We start from the raw sequence: 21,674 nt of genomic DNA, 5'->3' as shown, positions 1-21,674 counted from the left end.
GCAATTCCTCTCTTATCAGTTCTCAAAATAGTTGTATGGAAAGAAGTGCCTGATTTCCTACCAGCAGGCCACAGGAAAAGATGCTCACACTTGCAGAAGGGCCTAAGTCAGGAGTTGTTAATGTCTCCCACAAACATCAAATGGTTCTGAGGGACTTTTGAAGATGTCCCATTTTAACCCCCTGACACCACTCCAGTCAGGTGGGCGGTAAATGCTGCTGAGTGTCCTTTATAAAATGGGAGTTCTTATGATAGCTAGAAGGCTGTGCTGGGTAGCATGAAATCCAAGTGAAAAGTGGCAGTTATGAAGTTAGAGACCCAGATACAAGATTCACTCCAACTAGATCACCCAAGTCACATGGAATTACTTTTCTCTTTTTATCCACTTTAGCTTTTGAAAGAGCAAAGCCATCAAAGCACACATCACTTTGCTCTCCATAAAGGTTGAATAATATCTTGAGCCATATACGTGCATCTTAGAAAACGATCTGAGGCCTCTGTGATGTTCACAGGTACAGGAGGAATGCAGTATTCTCCATGTTATATAAAGAAGCAATGTGGCCAGTTTGGCAATGTGCCACTCTCATCCTTTCCAATTACTACATAGTTGTTGGAAACAATACTAACAACATTAACAATGACACTTCAAAAACTGAGTGCTTTCACCAGGCCTTGTCAGGCAGTTGTATTGAAAACAAGCAGTTGATTTCCAGTAAATGATGTTCAAATGGGTAAGAGATTCTAAATGCCAGTTATATTGAAATGAAGTAGAGTTGATGGATTTAAGTTCTTTTTTTTTTTTTTTTTTTTTTTTCCGAGACAGGGTCTTTCTGTGTATCCTTGGCTGTCTTGGACTCGCTTTTTAGACCAGGCTGGCCTCGAACTCACATTGATCCACCTGCCTCCGCCTCCCAAGTGCTGGGATTAAAGGCGTGCGCCACCACGCCCGGCTGGATTTAAGTTCTTAAAAGCAATTTTCTATTTCTAAATCAAGTACTTATCTACATAGGGTAGTGAGCACCTGAACACAATCAGCCTGTGCAAAGGAATTCAAGGCCCGTTGGGCTTTCGTTTGTGATAAGGCTGGATAAAGAATGTCTCCCAGTGACAGCAGTTCTGGGTGTAGAAATAAACCCTCAATATCCTACTTTGGTTTAGTCATCTGTTAAGGATCGGTCAGTCAGGGGTGTGGAGAGATGGCCCAATGGTTAAGAATACTTGCACCTCTTTCAGAGGACCTGAGTTTGGTTCCTGGCACCCTTGTCAAGCGGCTAACAGTTGTCTGTATCTCTAGCTCCAGAGGATTCCCACATCTCTGGCCTTTGCAGGCACCGTCATCATAAGCACATACTTACATTTAAACACATATTCCTACGTAAAGTGAAGATAATAAAAGTACATAATTCAAAAAAAGAACAATTTTCAATAAGAAATACACCAAAATGCTCTTGTAGGCTCATTCATCACGTGCTCATGTTGATTACTGAAGATCAGGAAGAAGAACATTCCAAGAAATGGAGGGTTGATAATGGCTCCAGCCATCGTTGCCAGCCCCATATCTCTCTATGCCAAGCACTTGTGCTAAGGCCTAACTTCATATGAAAGTTCAGTCAGCTTCCTTAACAATTTTGCTCCAAAACCTTAAGGTTCTCACCTAAAGCCTGGTGCACAGTTACATCACAGAAAATCTCTACAATATAAATAGTTTCAAAAGATGCCATTGAAACAAGCCACCAATACATTTGCACTGGGGCTATCCAACGTTCACCAGCTATGAATTAATGAATTCATGAAACTCAGAGGTGAAAAGGATATTAGGCATCTTATCTAACTTCTATGCTTTATGCTGAAAGGAATTGCTAATAAGGCGATAAGTCATAACTTATTCATATGCACTGAGACTCCGTGTTCACTACACCCAAAGTACTATTTGAGTGAGATTGCTCTCCAAAAATTTCATGACAAAAATTGAAGGGTGTGGGTGGGGTAGGGAAACATCTGGAGAGCAGTTTAAGACAGAATTTAAGGGACCACTTAATTTGGGATGAATAATAGACAGAGGGCGAGATTACTTCAGCCTTCTGTGATTGTGATTACTGTCCTAAGGAGCAAGGCTGCAGAGAGAAATTACTATCTCAAATATCTCATATCTTTCAGCACTTACTGTGTAGAGCAAGTACCACCCCCTCCCCCCTTTGCACATGGTTCGTGACTCAGCAGATGCTATGATTTGAAAGGGAAATGCGGTCCCCTAGGCTCTAGCTGAGGGGACATTTGGTCCCCACTTGGTAGCTGTGTTTCAGAAGATTACAGGAGCTTTGAGAGATGGAGCCTTGCTGGGGAAAGTGCCTCACTGAAGGAATCCTCTATTATTATTATTATTATTATTATTATTATTATTATTATTATTATAGCAAGAAGACATTACTTTGAATTAATTGATTTATATAAGCTTTTAGATAATGGGTAGTATGGTATTTTTAAATTAACTAATTTGTTCACTTTACATCCTGATGGTAGCCCCCTCCCTCCTCTCCTTCCAGTCCCACCCATTTTCCCTCTTCCCTTCTTCTCCCTCTCTTTCTCAGAGAAGGGGAGCTCCTCCTACCCACCCACCCCCAGCTCATCAAGTTTCATCAGGACTGAGATCAACCTCTTCCCCTGCCATGGGGGCAGCCGTGCTAGGGGGAACTAATCAAAAATCAATCAATAGAATCCACGTCAGAGACAGACCTTGGTCCCCTCACTACTGGGCCCACATGGAGCCTGGGCTGCATCTGTGTAGGGGGATTAGGTACAGGCCATGTATGGTCCTTTGTTGATGCTTCAGCCTCTGCAAGGCCCTCTGGGCTGTGGTTAGTTGCCTCTGACGATCTTGTAGAGATCCATTCCAAGATGGTGGAGCTCAGCATCCTTAAATTTTTTATGGCACAGATCCACTTCCTGTTTGCTCCTTGCTTGGCAATTACAAACACAATTTGACCATCATCTTTCTTCTCCTGCAGCCATACCTTCTATACCCTGTTGGAACGTATTCCTTTAAAGGATAAGCCAAACTAATCCCTTCAGTAAATTCCTTCTTAGTAGGTATTTTGTCACAAAAAAAATATTGCAGGTGCACCTAGTGGCACAGGTGTTTGTGGGTGGATGAGGGAATGGTCAGGAGTGAGCATGGTAGACATACATAATGAATGATATACATTTAATAGAAGTCAGAATCTGCAGGACAATGTACTGTGTATAGAAAAATCTAAACAAGTATTATTTAGTTAGAGACTATTAAGAAAACAAGCCAATTGATGCAGTTGCCATAAGGATGTAGACAATGACATATTTAGATGGCATTCTAACCATGAATTTTGTCATCACTTGTCCCCAGGACCTCACTGGGTTATACTTAGATTGTCCTGTAAAGTATGAAGAGAGTTTGGGGAACTTGTTAATGAATCCAGACTCTCACATTCAAAATGAGGTTTCTGAATATGTGTGGTCATTCTAGTCAGTCCTGTCCTTTTCAGTGCAAACAGCAACAGATGGTCATAGGGGCCTGGCTGAGAGGAGGAGGACGCTCAGGCCTCAGGGTTGTGGACTCTGCCATTCCCTATGAAGGATCTCTAAGGTAGAAACTTTCCATAGTGGCACTCTTATCAAACGGTCATGTTGCAACTCAAGTGACGCCTCAGAGATACTGTCCTAGTTTCATTTCTGTTGCTGCGATAAAATATATGGTCATAAAACACCTTAGGTGAGAAAGAGGTCTATTTCAGGTTACAGTACATCATACTTGGGAAAAGTGGGGTCAGGCACCTCAAACAACTGTTTGTGTCATGTATACGGCTAAGAGCAGAGACAGACGAATGTATGCATGCTAGCTTGCTTGCTTGAGCTCAGGTCCATTTCTCTACTCATATGTTTAAGCACTTCTGCCTATGCAATGGTGAACTTAGTATTTCTCCCTTGATTAGCTTATTTAAGACACCCCCTCCCTATAGAAATACCCATAGGGTCACCCAATACTCCCTCATTGAGATTCTTTTCCTGGTGATTCTAGTTTTTTGGTGACACTGATGACTTAAACTCACCATAACAGATACCCTGTATGACTTTTCACAAATCAGATCTCATTTCCTCACTTATCTCCTCTACATGGGTCTATTTCATATTTTTCCTTATCTCTATAAGCACCAAGGTTGATGTCTGCTCCCAAGTCCAGTTAGTCTGGGTCTTTACTACGCACCTAGCATAGACTTGTATGGACTGAGTGCCCAATAGTTATTTGTTAACCTTGATGGCTTGGTGGGGTGATGGGTAGTACCAGAACCTCCCCAAATGAAAAACAGTTCAAATAGCAACAGCTAGGGAGCACATGCCACGGTTCAAGATGGAGAGATCTCAAGCAAACTTCACACAGAGGGGAAGCACTGAGTTAACAGACCCTCAATCTCCCTCTTTCCGCCTCCTTTCTCCGCAGCCTTGAGAGTAAAGGCACACCAAGACGGAAGGGTATCTTTAGAATGTTATGTTCAGTCTTTCACTAAAGTGAAATCCAAAATTTGAGGTGGGGGGGGGCTACATAGCTAGGTGAAATAGACCTTTTTTTTTCTTTTTTGTCAACAACCTACTACATCTCTTCCTTATTTTTGATGGTGACATGTGAACGGAAGTAACTTCTGCAAGCCACAAGACAGCTGTGTTCCTTATAACACATTTAGCTACTTGCTGAATTCTGTTCATCTTAATAAATGAACAAAAGCCTGAAGATTACTTTGGAGTATGCACGTGTTCTACTGGTGTTTACGCTGACAATTAAACATTAGAGAGTCAATTGTTAAACTGTCATAAGACCAAGATCTAGTTAAGTAATAATTTGGGCAGAAAAGAGGTCATTTTAAACATATCTTTCCTGATCTGATTCCGTGAAATTGCTCTAACATTTAAATGATCTTTTCAAGGCAAATGAAATATATTTTTTTAAATATTTATGTTCTGTTATTTAAATTTCAAACTTCTATTTTTATAGGCAAAGGACAACTTAGCAGAAAAGTGTTATCCACTTTCTTCCTAGCTATTCATGCTGTGAAGCAATCTGTTTTACTGTTTAAACCTGTGTTTGTTCTGTTTCAATTGTGCAGAAGGAAACAGTTTTGGCACCTTTAAAAATCAAAGATCTATCACTCACCAGGACAACACAGCAACTGCAAGGAAGGAAAAAAATCGTGAGGAATAGCAGAAAGCTATAGCTCTTCTAAAATCTTAGCGGGTTTATGGATCACCTAGGGATCTTGTAAGAATGGAGAGATGTTTCTGGGTTCTTCTGTCTTGAATGGAGTCCAAGACTCAGCATTTCTAACACAATCTGGGTGACACCAACACTATTAGTTCTTGATGCTTACAGATAATACTGTTGAAGACTTAAGAAATAAAAGTCACCTGGCAGCATCTAGTATTTAGAATGCAAGTGACATCATCCATCAAGCCCCACCAAGTCTATTTCTCTCTTCCTTGGATCAGGCTGACCGTGTGGCAGGGTTTGGACAATAGTTGGCAGTATTTGCTAGGTGATGCAAACAGAAAAAAGCATAAATGCTGAGAGATCTTTCTTGATGTCTTTGGAAACCTGCATTCCGACAGTAGTGTACCTGAGCTCACTTGCTGGAAAATGAGACACTGTGTTAAATAGAACTAAATCACCCAATCTATGCCAATCAAAACGGGCCCCAGCTCACAACGCGCGAGCTACTATCCCTGAGTGAAGTCATCCCGGATCTTCCTGTCTCTGGAAAACAGTTGTATAAACAACTCAGCTGACCTCAGTGAGCCAGCTCCACAAGAAGATAACTCCAGTCTGTAGACAGAGACCAGGGCTAAACAAAATTACTCTTGTTTTAGGATGTTTTTGTTTGCTGTTGCTTAAAGAAGCCATTAAGATCTTTGTGCTTATGATTCCTTTTCCTTATTGCCTTCAGCCTCTATTTTCTGCTTTAGTTTCAAATAATGGAAATTAATATAAGTAATTATTGCAATAGTACTTGATCCTTTTGTAAATGTCACAATTGAGTTCCCCTTCCCCCTATTCTTGAAAGCATGGACAACCTTGTTAAATAGTTGAACAGCTTCTCCTTCATAGAAGGAGGAATCTCAAATTTTCTTTTCGGCAAGCTTCAGATGTTTCAAATTCTTCTGCCAACAGGATAAATATAGCATTTTCTTTTGAAGGACATGTCTAACCATTACCTTGTTTTATATTTAAGAATGTGCCATAAGGTCGACCCATAAAGGAACATTTTCAGACTGAGAGGGGACGTCAGCGGCAACCCTCTTGAGGAAAAATACACTTAGCACCATCCTGTCACTGACAGAGTCCTCCAGTGGCCAACACCCATGGTTACATGTGTTTTGTGCTGGTTTATCCAGTCAGACATATTTCACAGGGTAGGTGATCCTTGACAGTCTGTATTGGTTCCTAAGCATATCAAGCTAAAGTATATTTTTTCTTTCATATTTTGCCTCATGAAATAATAATAATAATAATAATAATAATAATAATAATAATAGCTCCATGGTTGTGTTTACATATGAAAGGTCCCCTGCAATGAGCAGTTTCACAATAAGCTTTCCTTCATTTCGCTTCTACTTCCTCCTGTTCTTCAGGGTTGAGAATTATCAGTTAGAAGAAAGGCTTTGCTTTTATCTAGGGCTTTCTGCAAACTGAGTGAACCCTAACATGTTAATAGAAGAAAAGTTTTGTTTTAAGAATGACTTTTGGCAAAACAGGCAGTGTTTAGGTATAATTACTTTTCTCATTGCTGTGATAACACGCCTGACAAACAGTGCTAGGGAGATGACTGACTGGTTATGTGGTCACTGTTTCCATTCTAGAGGACTTGGGTGTGGTCCAAGGTAGCAACATCAAGTGGCTCACAGCTAGAGGAGATCTGATGCCATCTTATGACTTCTAAGGGAACTCACCTACACATGGCATACACACACACACACACACACACACACACACACACACACACACACACAAACACACACACACACACACACACACACACACACACACACACATATATATATATATATATATATATATATATATATATTAAAAACACCTAGCGATGGGAAGTTGGCTCAGTGGTTACCAACAACTGCAAAGGACCTGGGTTCAATTACCAGCAGCCACATGGAGGTTCAGCACCAACTTGGTCACCAGGCACACATGTGGCACACAGATGTACAAGCAGGCAAGATTAATACACATAAACTTATAAAAATAAAGCTAAAATCCGTTTACAAAGAACACATGATAAAATCAACTAAAAAGAAGAAGGGTCTATTTTAGGCCCACAGTTTAAGACCCTTGTCTTCTCTCTTGATACTACAGACTCAGTTGGACTTCCCTGTAAATGAGACTCTGTGTCAGTCTCATTCAATCTTTCTTGCTGGAGCATTTGTTTGTTTGTTTGTTTTTCAAGACAGGGTTGCTCTGTGTAGCCCTGGCTGTACTAGACTCACTTTGTAGACCCAATTGGCCTTGAACCCACAGAGATTCACCTGCCTCTGCCTCCCAAGAGCTGGGATTAAAGGTGTCTAGACTTGATATCCTATGAGCATATACAAGGGGAGGAAGACCCCCTCAGTCACAGGGGAGGGGAGTAAGGGGAAAATGGGAGGGAGGGAGGAATGGGAGGATATAAGTGAGGGGATAACCATTGAGATGTAATATGAATAAATTAATAAAAATTTTTAAAAGGTGTATGCCACCACGCCTAGTGCTCTTGCTAGAGATTTATTTTTATTCTTCCTACTACAATCAGCAAGCACTTCCTAGGGAATTCCTCACGTGAATTTCCTTGTATAATGTGTATCCAGATCTTTAACTGCTCACTCTTGGCACTCATGCCCTCCATTGCCTCCCGTCTATCCTCAAGACACTCATGTTTATTGAAATCATCTTAAGTTATTTCTCAGAGGAAAACTGTCACTTGAAAGACCATCATTTCTACTGCAGAGCAAGCATTGCTTCTGGTCTGCCCTGTCCGACTTCAATGTTAATCCATTCAGACCTATGTATTGTCTCACTGGAACAGATGGTGTGGCCTTCAACTGCCCTCTTTGCTTCTCGTAGCCTTTTCTTGCCCTTCATGTTCACAAACATCATTGGAATTACATTTCTTGCACCTACATTTTGGAACTCAGATGCCAGGTGGAAAGTCTGCTCAATCAAGCTCTAAATCTACCCTCCAGTCTCATGGCTGCTTGCTTTCTTCTCCTTCACACTTACGTGCCCCACGTCCTATGCATCCCAGCAGAACCCACAGTTTGCCTACTTTTTCTTCTACTTACAGACTCAAATAATTTACCAACCTACCTGTCTCTCTGTGTGATCATCTGTGTGTGTGTGTGTGTGTGTGTGTGTGTGTGTGGGTGTGTGTGTGTGTGTATGTGTGTGTGTGTGCATGCATGCATGTAGTGCTGTGCTTCTTTCCATGGCAGAATGCTCCTGTTTGGGCCAAAGGACAACTTCCAAGTGTTTGTTCCATCTTGTTTGTGACAGGGTCTCTTAACTGAGGCTGGGTATGCCAGCCTAGCTAGTCTATGAACTTCTACAACTTCTGCTGTCTCTGCCTCCCATGCCCCCCTGGAGGTACATGTTGGGGTATAGATGCTTTTAATAATATGGCTGACCTTTATATGGATTCTCATGATCCAAACTGAGGTCACTAGGATTACATGGTAAGCACATTTTTACCTATGAATCCATTTTCTCAGACCTTCTTTTTTCCTTTGAGTATCTCTGCCTGGCATTGTTCAACTAGCTAGAGGAATCTCTCCAACAACAACCATAGTTAATATTCCTGTCACGCATAAACCATGCAGTTTTGTTCCATGACTCCCCTCAGCTTCAAGGTGCACCGAAGGCAGGGATCATATTTAACCTACAGAATATTCTCAGATGACCTGCCCCCCCCCCAATTTAACCTAGAATAGACTAACAAAAACAAATAACAACAGCAAAAATATTTTGATAAATAATTAAAAGGCATTCCCAATGGAAAACTAAAAAAATGTTCTTGATAATTGGGAGACAGTTTTCAAGAAAAGAGAAATTAATCTGAGTATGCAGGAATTTGACATAGAGCTTGCAGAAAGGGTGGGACCAGGAAATCCCATTCTAAAAAGATCTGTGAAAGGAAACCATGCACAGCCTGGTCCACGCCGGCTTAATATTTTTGCTTTGTTTTTTCAACGTAATATGATGAGTTTCCTATATTTACTTCAGGTTCCATGGGCTGTTGATTAGATAAGTAATCAAATCGGTTAATAAACTAATCTCAACAAGAGTGTCTGATAACCAGCAATTTCACCAGACAACCCTAAGAAAGACATAAGCCCATTGTCAGTATTATATGATAATCCATATGCCATGTTTTAGGGTCCCTCACATCGTGTCTCTTATATGTACAGGTGAAGGTACAGGGTCTTAAAATCACAAAAATAATGTTTATCCCTTAGGAGTTTCCTCTTGTTTTACATTTACCTACATGTGTGTGTGTGTGTGTGTGTGTGTGTGTGTGTGTGTGTGTGTGTGTGTGTTTGTGTGTGTGTGTGAGAGAGAGAGAGAGAGAGAGACAGACAGACAGACAGACAGACAGACAGACAAAGAGAAGCAGATTGTCTCATTTTCCCTTGTGTGCCTCAGGAATCGCACTTAGGCCTTCAAAGTTGGCCATAAGCACCTTCACCTGCTCAGACATCATGGCAGTCCCCTATTAGCATTTTATGTATCACTGGATTAGTATATTGCTGGGCAACAACATGTTTGTGAAAATAACTTGGCTGCCTTGTTAATGAAAGACAGGACAATCAGAAGGAACTGGATGTTCCCAAAATCCAACCATCTTTCCACAATGAGACTTTCCCAAAATTAAATGAAAAATTGGCTGTCACAAAGGATAGTTTCTAGGAGTCAAGAATGCACAGGAAGAGTGCTTAGTCACTATTCCAGCTAGATGGAGGGGAGAGCAGGGTGAGTTTTAATGTGCAGTGTGCAGGGAACTCCCAATGAGAAGAGAACGCAGAGAAAGCTCTCTAGAAGCATAATCTGGAGCATACACTGAAGATGTTTCTAAAAGCACTCTCCCCTTGAACACCAATTCTACTTCTAGAATAAAGTGTGAGGCCATGTTTCTTCAAGTGTGTGAGGTCTGTACATGTGATTTGGTTTATCACAGCACATTTCACAAGGCCTTAAAAAGGACAACAAGCAAAGACAGGGCATCCCCCCCAGACTCTATAGTTCATCTGTGGGTTGCTGATTTTAGTTGCTTTAATTGTCATTATCATTTATACTTATTTTCAGTTTGCATTCTCTATTTTTTCTATAAACATTTCCATTGGAGTTATACACATGACATAATAGCATTGGATGGTGCTAAGAAACTGATCAACATTAACAAACTACAGTAATTTCATAGATTTTTCTGAAAAGACAGCCCTTAGGTACTTCTGCCCACCTTCCCCTTCCGTATCCTTGTTGCCAAGTTCCTTCTATGATTGGAAGGATGGAAAACAAGAAAGAGTGCTGCCCCTTAGATCAGTCACCATGGAGTCAAAGTCTTGTCAGATGTCAAAACACCATCATAGACTTAAGATGAAAGGTAAAGACAAGATCAGCCTAAAGCCCTAGGCTGCTCAATGTCTTCCCTATACTGACTATAGAACCAAGACTTATCAGAAAGTCTCCTGTTTTGGAAGCTGTAATACACATAGACACTGCACTTCATGGTCTCAAAACCTAGTAGGAGACACAAAATGCAGTTGAGTCAGTTTGTTCTTTTTGAGCAAACTCTACCACTGAGGTTGAAACACAACTTACATTTCTATCCCTTACATTCCTCGGTTACAAAACTAAGGACTCAATAAGGAGGCCTGGGTTTCCATTTCTCTTAGAACTGGACAGTTCTCCAATATAATGCTTCTCAAAAATCTTGCTTGGTTGGTTTTATTTGTTTGTCTTTCTTCATTCCTCCCCCTTCCAAGTCCTCCCCCTTACTCTCTTCCTTCCCCCCTCCTCCTCTTTTTATGGAAAGGTTTTATGCCTTCCTCTAGTTGCCTTGAATTGCACACACAGTCAAGGGTGAGCATCAACTGCTGATCTTTCTTCCTTTACCATTACAGACTGGCACCATCACATCCAGTTAATGTGATATGTAGGACAGAAACCAGGGCTGCATATGTACCTAATGCACTTCACCCTCAGATCTACTTCTTATTTAATGAATTTATTGAATTATCTACGTAAGCGCAGGGATTGAGGAAAATCCCAAGACACTACATTTTTACCAAGCTCCGATGTTGCTTGTTCCAGTTTATTACTTTGAGTCATGAAGCTTTCACATACATGATCTCACTAAACTCTCACAAGTACCCTTGCAGGTAGCCATACTTTGACCTATTTGACTGATGATGGGAATGGCATGTGCAGAGTTCCACTGATAAGAAAAAATAAGTGAAGCATCGTGGCTCAGGCCTATAATCCCATGACTAGAGATGTATAATGGGCCATGAATTTTTAGGATATCCGGGGCTACAGAAGGAGTTCAAATTCAGCATAACTACATATGGAAACCTTGTCTCAACAAACAAACAAACAAAAAAAATAAAAATCCCAAATGAACAGCAACAACAAAAATAGAAGAGCCAGTGTCCTCAGTTATTTTTAGTCTTAACTTCCAAATGTTTAACAATCCTTGAAGTTCTAAAACAGTCAAGTAAGAAATGATTGCCACATGCATATACAATGAATAGGACCAAAATATTAGTAAAAAGTAAACAGTTAATAGAATGGCTAAGAATGAGGGACCACTTCATATGAATAGGGTAGGATGGAAGTCAGTTAAGCAATCTTAGACCTTTGACCTTCACATTGAAGGTTAGAATAAAAGTCATCCAGAAAGAGCATAAAACAACAGGTCCACTTAGCATGCCTAGGCCAAGTCCATAACGCATCACAGAAAAGGCTCATAAATAGGCCAAGAGTAGCAGGGCACTCATATGTACTTACTTAACCACCATCATTCAGTTCATTCAATAAGCAGGACAAGGACTTTCTTAATATTACTTGTATTGCTGCCTTCTTTCAAGAGGGGGCTGCTGTTTGATCAGAAGGGATTCCCCTCTCCCTCCCTTTCTTTTTTTGTTTTTCAAGACAAGGTTTCTCTGTGTAGCCCCAGCTGTCCTGGACCAGCTTTGTGGACTAGGCTGGCCTAGAACTCACAGCGATCTGCCTGACTCTGCTGGGATTAAAGGAGTGCGCCACCACACCTTGGCTTGGGATTTCCCCCTTTCTAATTTATTTCTCCTAACTAGACCTCCTGAGAGAAGTCTGAGGGCCCCTCACCCCTGGGCTCCACAGGCATCTGCAGTGGCACTCCACATAAAGTGCCATCTGTGTGGTGCCTGCCCAGAGGAACAAAGAGGTTAATTCTCTCCTTTTAAAACTGTGACTCCCATCCTCCCCCAGTTCCTCTAAGTGTTTCCTTTTAAAGAAAAGCCATGGTTCACTGCTACTGAAAATTAAAGACAACAGCATAAAGATCAAGGTCCAGGCTGGTACCAGCAATGACAGAACATTAAAATCGTTACTTGAATTTCTCTTTCCCTGAACACCAACAAAGGCTATTGAAGGAAAGACAATCTTACAATCTTAACACAGGTTAACTTCATAAATGTGTGTATGCTCATTAAAACTGGTATATGAGAAGCCAAGGGTTGATATTGAGATACCTTCCCCAATAACTTCTCTTCTCTATCTTGTTCTTTGAGACAGGGTCTCTCACTGGACCTTACTATTTAATCTAGACTGCCTGGCCAGCAAGCCTTCTGGATCCTTATGTATCCAGTGCCAGTGATAGGATCACAATGTACATGACCACACCTGGCCTCTAAGCATGCCTCTAAGCTCCTTAGAATCTTTCTACCTGTATCTCTTCATTCATTGACTCTTTTGGCTGAAACTAATACATTGGAGGTGACCTTCAGTTTAGATGAAATGAGTGGCAGTAATGATTACATGACTTCCTCCATCCCACACCACCACGTGGAGTACCAAGAAAACATAAGAGGCTTTTGTTAGGTAAAGGTTACTTCATAAGGTTGAGGAGAGAAGGAATAACCAACTAGCTCTTCTGCCTTCTACATATACTGCTAGTTTCTCCAACTGCACCAAGCTGCCTCTCTTCTGTCTCTTTTAAGTTCCAGATTTGCTTTTGCAATCAGAATTATACCCTGCACACCCAAGAGTTCCTTCTTCTCTGCTAAAATCATGTTTTCAAGACTTACCTTTTCTGACACCAGACCTCCACTCTCAACCCCATGTTTGGCATACTGTTTCCAGGTTGTACCCTTGATGAATACCCAGCTTCTATCACTTCGCCTACACAAATACGCTGACTGTCAATGGGGTTTTCAAAGCAAATATAACACGGCTCTTCATATGTCTAACAATGAAGAAGACATAGGGTGATACAAATCTGTGGTTGGCCCCAAAGAAATGTGTGATCAAAACCATGGTGTCCACACTAGTATTTGATTGATGAGGCTTTGGCACAATGCAGGCACAGGGAGAAGACTGAAAAATAACTGAAGGTAGGCACATTTCTCCCCCGTTTCTTGGGCACTTAGAAGCATGAAATGAAAATTTGTGAAAAAAACAGCCATATCAACTTGCTGTGGTGACTCAAAAGTTGTCGTTTCTTAACTCAACTTTGCTGAAACACTTGATTCATGTTGTTCTTATTTAACCTAATTTGCATTGATTTAATCAGTGCTGGTATGCTTTAAATACATAATAAATTGGAATTCTGCAACTCAGAAGACTTAGAATAGCTAAATTTCAATAAAGCTCATTTCAATCTGTTAATGTATACAGCTCTGCCAAGGGATTTAAGAGGATAGAAAAGATGCAACTTGCCACATTAAAGGTGAGAAGGGCTTAAAGATACCATGCAGACAAGATGATTTGCAGGATAACATAAAAAAAACTGTGTGTGTGTGTGTGTGCGTGTGCGTGTGTGTGTGTGTGCGTGTGCGTGTGCGTGTGTGTGTGTGTGTGTGTGTGTGTGTGTGTGTGTGTGTATCTTAATTACAGCTTAGAAGCCTAGAAGAATCTTCTACACTGAGTGGCATACTTAGAAGAAATTTCACATATAAATGCAGTGCATTTAATTTTATTCTCTTTCTCTCTTTTTTTTTTTTGCCAACACTCAACTCTTCTCTGCCTCTCTGTACCAGCTCTACAAATCAAGTGACATCCAAAGTAGGACCTCTTCTTGCCCATTTGGCAGCCTCTCTCATCCTTTTGCCAAGCTGCATGCATTATAAGGATTTTCTTCCTAGCAGCCATGGGGATTGGGTGCCTTATGCTCACAGCACTTGCTGAATGGCTGGCCACTGTTTACCCCTGCCCGAGTCTGCCCAGCCTTGCTCCTCCAACCCTTTAGAGTTTATGGCTCAATCAGTCGGCATGCTGTCAGGAATAATTGTTTTGGCAAGGGGTAAAACCACTTGATGATGAAATTGTTTCTCTGTCTGTTAAAGTGTTCTGCAGCGACGCACAAGTGCCAAGTGTCCAGTCCAGAGTTAGTTCAGAGGCAAAGTGAGGACAGGTGACCATCTAGACTGGCAAAGGAAGAGCTCAGCTCTGAGGAGGAATAGCAAAGATCTGTCTGTGTCGGTTAGAAGGTGTCGGTTAGACTTTGAGTAATCCACTGATGTCTCTGGCCTCAGTTTTGTCATGTGCAAAATGGAGAGGGTTGATTTTTCTCATGTCTCCTATACCTATTAAGACAGCATATGATGTCTAGGACATTTCAGGCTTGTGTTCTTTTCAATTAAATGATGCATCTTGGAGATGACTGACCAGGGCAGAGCTCAGAAGACAATGCAGAACAGAGAGGTTCATACCTCTGTTCATATGACTTTTCTTCCTGAAAAATGCCTCCTGTCTTTGGTGACCTTAATTCCACCAGTTGGTCTTTTCACCTTTGTTGTTCAGGACCAGTCTAGTGGCTTGACCAATCTGCTCAACTTGGAAGAGAGCCCAGTCCACCTTCAATCCAACCAAAGTAATAACGACAGATAATGCCCACTTATTTGGAGTTCATTAGAGGCAGAAATGATAGGGATGTGGGGACCATAATACACCTTAATGCATGACTCCTTCTGACATTGGTTTACTTAGTCATCTTTCAGGATTTGTTTTAAGCAGATGTCCAACAGGTCTGTGACAATACGGTAGAACTGTAAATTCCCAAAACTGTATTAGAGATGAGTAGATGAGAAAAGGGCTTCTTGCCCTTTAAAATACCTCTTCTCTACACACTTTCTAGTACATATTTCATGGGATAGATGTAATTACCATGAACAGCAAGCACATGTCAATGCTAGCCTCTCCCGTGTCATACAACAGCATCTTTATCCTTGTAGGTGGTGCGCTCCGTGTACAGGGTGTAGATTGGGGCAAGCCCCAGTGGGATCTTCAGCAGTTTCCTTGTACACAGACTGAATCTGCCATACAGCAACCCTCTCTCACCATCAGGGCTCAGATGGCTTCTCTAGCAGAATGGGCTTGGAAAGCATTCCCTGAGCAAACCCTAAAAATGGCCAGCTCTATGTAGAAGGCTAGTGTTATTGTTAGTGTTAGCAAATAGGAGAGGAGAGCAGAGCAGAGCAGAGGAGAGCAGAGCAGAGCAGAGGAGAGCAGAGGAGAGGAGAGGAGAGGAGAGGAGAGGAGAGGAGAGGAGAGGAGAGGAGAGGAGAGCAGAGGAGAGGAGAGGAGAGGAGAGCAGAGGAGAGGAGAGGAGAGGAGAAGAGAGGAGAGCTATCAGAGCCAAACCTACATCACTGCCTTCTTGTGTCTCCTCTCAAGTTGCTTTTGGAAAGCAAAGAAACAAATGTTGATTGCTCTACATAGTCCTATCTGTTACATGTAGGCGGTTTAAAAGAGGGGGATATATCCCAAAAGAAAGGTTGGGGGTGGGAAACGACCGAATATGTCAGTCCCTATTTATCTTGTCATTGATGATGTTTTTTTTTACTCACCCCCTCTTTTATTCCCCCCACCCTCAAATATAAACCAAAAAAAAAAAAAAAAAAACTGAGAGTGTTTTTCATTTCATCAAAGAATATATATTACTTTAACGGCTTGGTTAAAAAAAAATGTTGGTATTCTGCCCACCCCTTTTCAATCTGCCGGTGTTGGAGGTGCTCGGAGAAGACGCACAATCGCAATCGCAGGCAGCTTACGACACTCAGTGAGCAGTTGGTGCCGGTGCAGGCTCGCGCACACTCCTCAGAGGGAAGGAGCCGGGCGCTGCTCTGCGCTCCGCAAAGCATGAGGCGGCCAGGTTTCCGCAGCTGCCCGGGACACGAATGGCAGGCGTTCTCCAACCGGGACTCCAAGGTGGCTGCGATCCGTGGTGGTCATTGCCGATGACATTCTCCAGACTGTCAAATCCTGGGGATTCTCGAGCCCCGAGTTTGGAGTTGATTTTTTTTCTCACCCCCCCAACCACGTCACAGTCTCAACTGCAGAGGAAAAAAAAAGGGGGACCGAGGCAGGAAGGCGAGAAGCCCGGTCTCCCGGCACATAGTTGGGAAACTTGCGGGTCCTAGAAGTCGCCTCCCCGCTTCGCCGACCGCCCCTGCAGCCCCGGAGCGCAGCAGCAAAGTGAGACATTGTGCGTCTGCCAGATCCTCCGGCCGCGGAGCAGGGCTGCCTCGGGAAACACAGAGGGGTCTTCTCTCGCCCTGCATATAATTAGCCTACACACAAAGGGAGCAGCTGAATGGAGGTTGTCACTCGCTGGAAAAGGGTGGGTAAGACACTTTTTTAATTAAATTCTTTCCAGAAGAAAAAAAATTTTTTCCTCCCTTTTCTTTGCTGCCGCATCTAACATGGACTGCATTACCCTGGCTTTGATCTTTCCGTGGCTGTGAACTTTGTATGCCGCCTGGCTTCCTGCATGCTTAGAGGTGAACGTGTGGCTCTGGGGAGGGGGGGTTCCTTCTGCATTTCTCTATATTGATTTGATTTTTTTGGTCCATTTCTTCCCCCATCCCCCTCCCTCCCTTCTCCCTCGGAATAAAATATGATATAGATTTCTGACCCAGCGCTTCCAATGGACATTCTCCAGTCTCTCTGGAAAGATTCTCGCTAATGGATTTCCTGCTACTCGGCCTCTGTCTACACTGGCTGCTGAAGAGGCCCTCGGGGGTGGTCTTGTGTCTGCTGGGGGCCTGCTTTCAGATGCTGCCCGCCGCCCCCAGCGGATGCCCGGGGCAGTGTCGGTGCGAGGGGCGGCTGCTATACTGCGAGGCGCTCAACCTGACCGAGGCGCCTCACAACCTGTCCGGCCTGCTGGGCTTGTCTCTGCGCTACAACAGCCTCTCGGAGCTGCGCGCCGGCCAGTTCACGGGGTTAATGCAGCTCACGTGGCTGTATTTGGATCACAATCACATCTGCTCGGTGCAGGGGGACGCCTTTCAGAAACTGCGCCGAGTTAAGGAACTCACGCTGAGTTCCAACCAGATTACCGAACTGGCCAACACCACCTTCCGGCCCATGCCCAACCTGCGCAGCGTGGACCTGTCCTACAACAAGCTGCAGGCGCTGGCTCCGGATCTCTTCCACGGGCTGCGGAAACTCACCACGCTGCACATGAGGGCCAATGCCATCCAGTTCGTACCGGTGCGCATCTTCCAGGACTGCCGCAGCCTCAAGTTTCTCGACATTGGATACAATCAGCTAAAGAGTCTGGCGCGCAACTCTTTCGCTGGCTTGTTCAAGCTCACAGAGCTGCACCTGGAGCATAACGACTTGATCAAGGTGAACTTCGCCCATTTCCCGCGCCTTATCTCCCTAAACTCGCTCTGCCTGAGGCGGAATAAGGTGGCCATTGTGGTTAGCTCTCTGGACTGGGTTTGGAATTTGGAGAAAATGGACTTGTCTGGGAACGAGATCGAATACATGGAGCCCCACGTGTTCGAGACCGTGCCGTACCTGCAATCCTTGCAGCTGGACTCTAACCGCCTCACCTACATTGAGCCCCGTATCCTCAACTCCTGGAAGTCCCTTACCAGCATCACTCTGGCCGGGAACCTGTGGGACTGCGGGCGCAACGTGTGTGCCCTGGCCTCCTGGCTAAGCAACTTCCAGGGACGCTATGATGCTAACTTGCAGTGCGCCAGCCCAGAGTACGCACAGGGCGAGGATGTCTTGGATGCTGTGTACGCTTTCCACTTGTGCGAGGATGGGGCTGAGCCCACCAGCGGCCACCTCCTGTCGGCCGTCACTAACCGCAGTGACCTAATGGCCCCTGAGAGCTCAGCCACCACTCTGGTGGAAGGCGGGGAGGGGCTGCAGGATGGCACGCTTGAGCCCATCACGGTGGCTCTCCCAGGCGGCGAGCATGCGGAGAATGCTGTGCAGATCCACAAGGTGGTCACAGGCACGATGGCCCTCATCTTCTCCTTCCTCATCGTGGTCCTCGTACTGTATGTATCCTGGAAGTGTTTCCCAGCCAGCCTCAGGCAGCTCAGACAGTGCTTTGTCACGCAGCGCAGGAAGCAGAAGCAAAAACAGACCATGCATCAGATGGCTGCTATGTCTGCCCAGGAATACTATGTTGATTACAAACCCAACCACATCGAGGGGGCCCTGGTGATCATCAACGAGTATGGCTCTTGTACCTGTCACCAGCAGCCCGCGAGGGAATGCGAGGTGTGATTGTCCCAGTGGCTCTCAACCAATGCACTACCAAATAAGCCTGGGCAGTCGGGCGGGCCGGCCGGCACCAGGACGGGTCTCCTCTGCGCTCTGATGTGTTGACTGAAACTGTAAGGGGAATCTCTTCCAGAGACTTGACATTTTAGCTTTATGTGTCTTAAAAACAAAAAACCCCGAAATAAAACACAACAAAAAAAAACAACCCCACCCCATATTCTTCAGGACAGTCTGTCTTAAATTTCATATGAGAACTCCTTCCTCCCTTTGAAGATCTGTCCATATTCAGGAATCTGAGAGTGTTAAAAAAAAAAAGGTACCAATCATTGATTTTTTTTTGTAAACTAAAACGTTTAAAATAAAATAGCATTTACAGTTTCTACAGACTGGTGGAACCTAAATGAATTGCTACCTGTCTTATTGAAGAAGCAGGGGTTGAAGTTTCCTTGGAATGCAGGGTGGGAATTTGAATGAGGGGTCTTGGCAGGTGGGAAAAAAACAAGAAATCATTGACACAAATCATCAGGTTCTATTTGATGGTAAAAAGGGCAAAGGAAGACAGCTTATCAGTGTGATGGTCCTGCGTAATTTATCTCTGTGAATAAGGTCCAAATAAAGTCAGTAAGACCCTTCATACTATAGTCTGAGCAGTGGGCTATGACATCTAGCTACTTTAAAAGTGATGGGTGAGGGAAAAACTGGCATCATCTCTCAGCCTCTAAGGCATAGATCAGAGATCTTGGCAAGATCACTGCAAACGGCTTTTTAAAGGCAACGCCTGACAGCTTGTCCTGTGAGCATGAAACATTTTCCCCCTTTCAAATCAGCTCAAGATGCCATTTGATATTTTGGTTTGAATTCTCCCATTCCTTTACTCACCAGAATTAGTAGCAAATCTGTACCCTTTACCATGCCCTCCCATGTTAAGGAGAACCCCCTCAGCTTCAGAGAGAGAGAGAGAGAGAGAGAGAGAGAGAGAGAGAGAAGAGAGAGGAGGGAGGGAGGAAGAGAGGGAGAGAGAGAGAGAGAGGGAGGGAGAGAGGGAGAGAGAGAAGAATATCTCAATGTTCAATCCTGAGACAGGCTTCTGGAGCTAAGACTGCAGAGAGCCTCAGCTTAGGAATTACTGTGGGGAAAGAGAAAACCCTGACTCAGGAATCCCCCTTGGGTAATGACTTGTGGTGAGAAAATTCAGCTCCTGACTTGGTTCAGCAGCCTTCGGGATGAGGTGGGAGATTTCCTTCTTTCTCCGCGTTTTTGCATAATGTTGATGTGGGAATAATTTGTTAAACTGGAACAAGAATGCTTCCTAATCTCAGATGGTCTTTGATGTGGTGTGGTGTGTTTTCCATGTTTTTCCACCTTTTAAAAAAAATGTTGAAGTGACTGCCATCTTCTACCCAGCTCTCAGATGTTTGCAGGGCTCCTCCATTGACACTGAATTCTTTTATTGGACTAAAGAGTGAGGAGGTGAGAGCATTGGCATTGGGTAGGTTCGGAGAAGGGCAGGAGGGGAGGACTGTATTGATGGATGCTATTTTTTAACCACCTAACAATGTAATTAGATGTACAATCGCAACACACAGTCACGGACAGCAGAAGATAACAACTGGTCCAATGTTTCCCACGTTACCCTTCTAACTGATACTAATGCACATTTATCATTTTTATCCCCTGCTTTCCGTTCAAGAGATAAGTACAAAAAGCAGTAATCAAGATGGGAGGGGGGATGAACACACAACCCCATCCCTCAAAATGCAAATGCATCCAATTGCTAGCCTCAAGAGGAAAATCCCACTTTTAAAAATGCACAGTAATATATTAATAGAAGGTTTATTTAAGGTAAGGATTGGTGGTCAATTCATCTACCATTGAAGAAAGCAATATACCTAAAATATGGCTCACAGAAGGCTCCTTCAAAAGACATGTTTTGCAAATGTCTTTAACACATATAAGCCTTAAGAACAGCATTACACACATGCATACATCAGCTCACACCTGACCAAGAAACTTCACCTCAGTTTGCATCGAATAGCAGGACTTTATGGTAAATACCATGTTCTTAACACCCACGCAGACTGTGAATGTTGTAGAAGAAAGGTGTTTTGTTTGATAACTTTAACGATGGGCTTTGGGGTTTAGTTTAAGCATGATGGGGTTGGATTGCCCTTGTAAACAGATTAACACTGAAGAGGTTAAGGGTAAAGACATGCCTATATCAGCAACTAAACCTTACTAAGAGCACAGGCAGAAGCATCATGCTCGGTTTAATCTATCTATCTTTCTTTCTTTCTTTCTTTCTTTCTTTCTTTCTTTCTTTCTTTTTCTTTCTTTCTAAAATTATAGCACTGTGGCCATGGAAGTAGGGCTGCGGTTAGCTTCACCTCTTCACAGGAAGACCCCAGGAATCCAGTGACACACGTTGTTTTTAGTCCAGCACAGTGTGGGTGTACTTATAAGAATTTTGCTACTAGAAGCAAACCTTTGAGGCAGACATTAGAATACTGTGTTCCTCTGTCCCCTTACATATTTGCACTGGAATCTGTAGTTTATTTGTACCCCTAAGACCCAGCCCTCAGTTTCTTCTCTTCTCCAGCATAAGCTGTGAGGGAGTGCATCATCATGTGTTGTTCTGAGCTGCTCGGTTATTCCCATGACAAGTCATCAAGTGCTTAGGGTATCTTAAGACCCTGTGAATCAAATGGAGACTCTTCGAGAAGAGAGATCAGACATTAGTGACTTTCAGAGCAAATGATATGGACGCAGCTAAGTTCTACTGTTTGTATTCATAGGTAAGCAAGTGTATTCCACACCCGCAGGGATTTCGTTCACGTGGGCACCCGGTTCAGTGCCTCTGGATTTCAAGAAGGGCAGAGGGAGAGAGA

The 21,674-nt window shown here is 43.3% G+C and overlaps 2 protein-coding genes across 5 annotated transcripts in view; one reads left to right on the top strand and one right to left on the bottom strand.

Annotated features, from left to right (window-relative positions):
- Nucleotides 1-21,674, bottom strand: part of CTNNA2 (catenin alpha 2) — a 1,110,979-nt gene that overhangs the window by 370,417 nt on the left and 718,888 nt on the right. The window lies entirely within an intron of this gene.
- Nucleotides 16,214-19,190, top strand: LRRTM1 (leucine rich repeat transmembrane neuronal 1). Of its 3 annotated transcripts, none has more exons than XM_084765538.1 (2): nt 16,214-16,883; nt 17,165-19,190. In XM_084765538.1, exon 2 carries the CDS (start codon nt 17,224-17,226, stop codon nt 18,790-18,792), a length of 1,569 nt encoding a protein of 522 aa, XP_084621664.1. In that variant the 5' UTR covers nt 16,214-16,883; nt 17,165-17,223; the 3' UTR covers nt 18,793-19,190. The 3 variants fall into 3 exon arrangements, with proteins under 3 accessions (XP_084621664.1, XP_084621663.1, XP_084621665.1); XM_084765537.1 differs by having other exon boundaries at nt 16,215-16,879; XM_084765539.1 differs by lacking the exon at nt 16,214-16,883 and adding an exon at nt 16,901-17,039.

The sequence above is a fragment of the Acomys minous genome, assembly GCF_964271855.1.
Source record: "Acomys minous genome assembly, chromosome: 17".
Classification (NCBI taxonomy): Eukaryota; Metazoa; Chordata; class Mammalia; order Rodentia; family Muridae; genus Acomys; species Acomys minous.
This window is presented reverse-complemented; position numbering and strand designations above follow the sequence as displayed.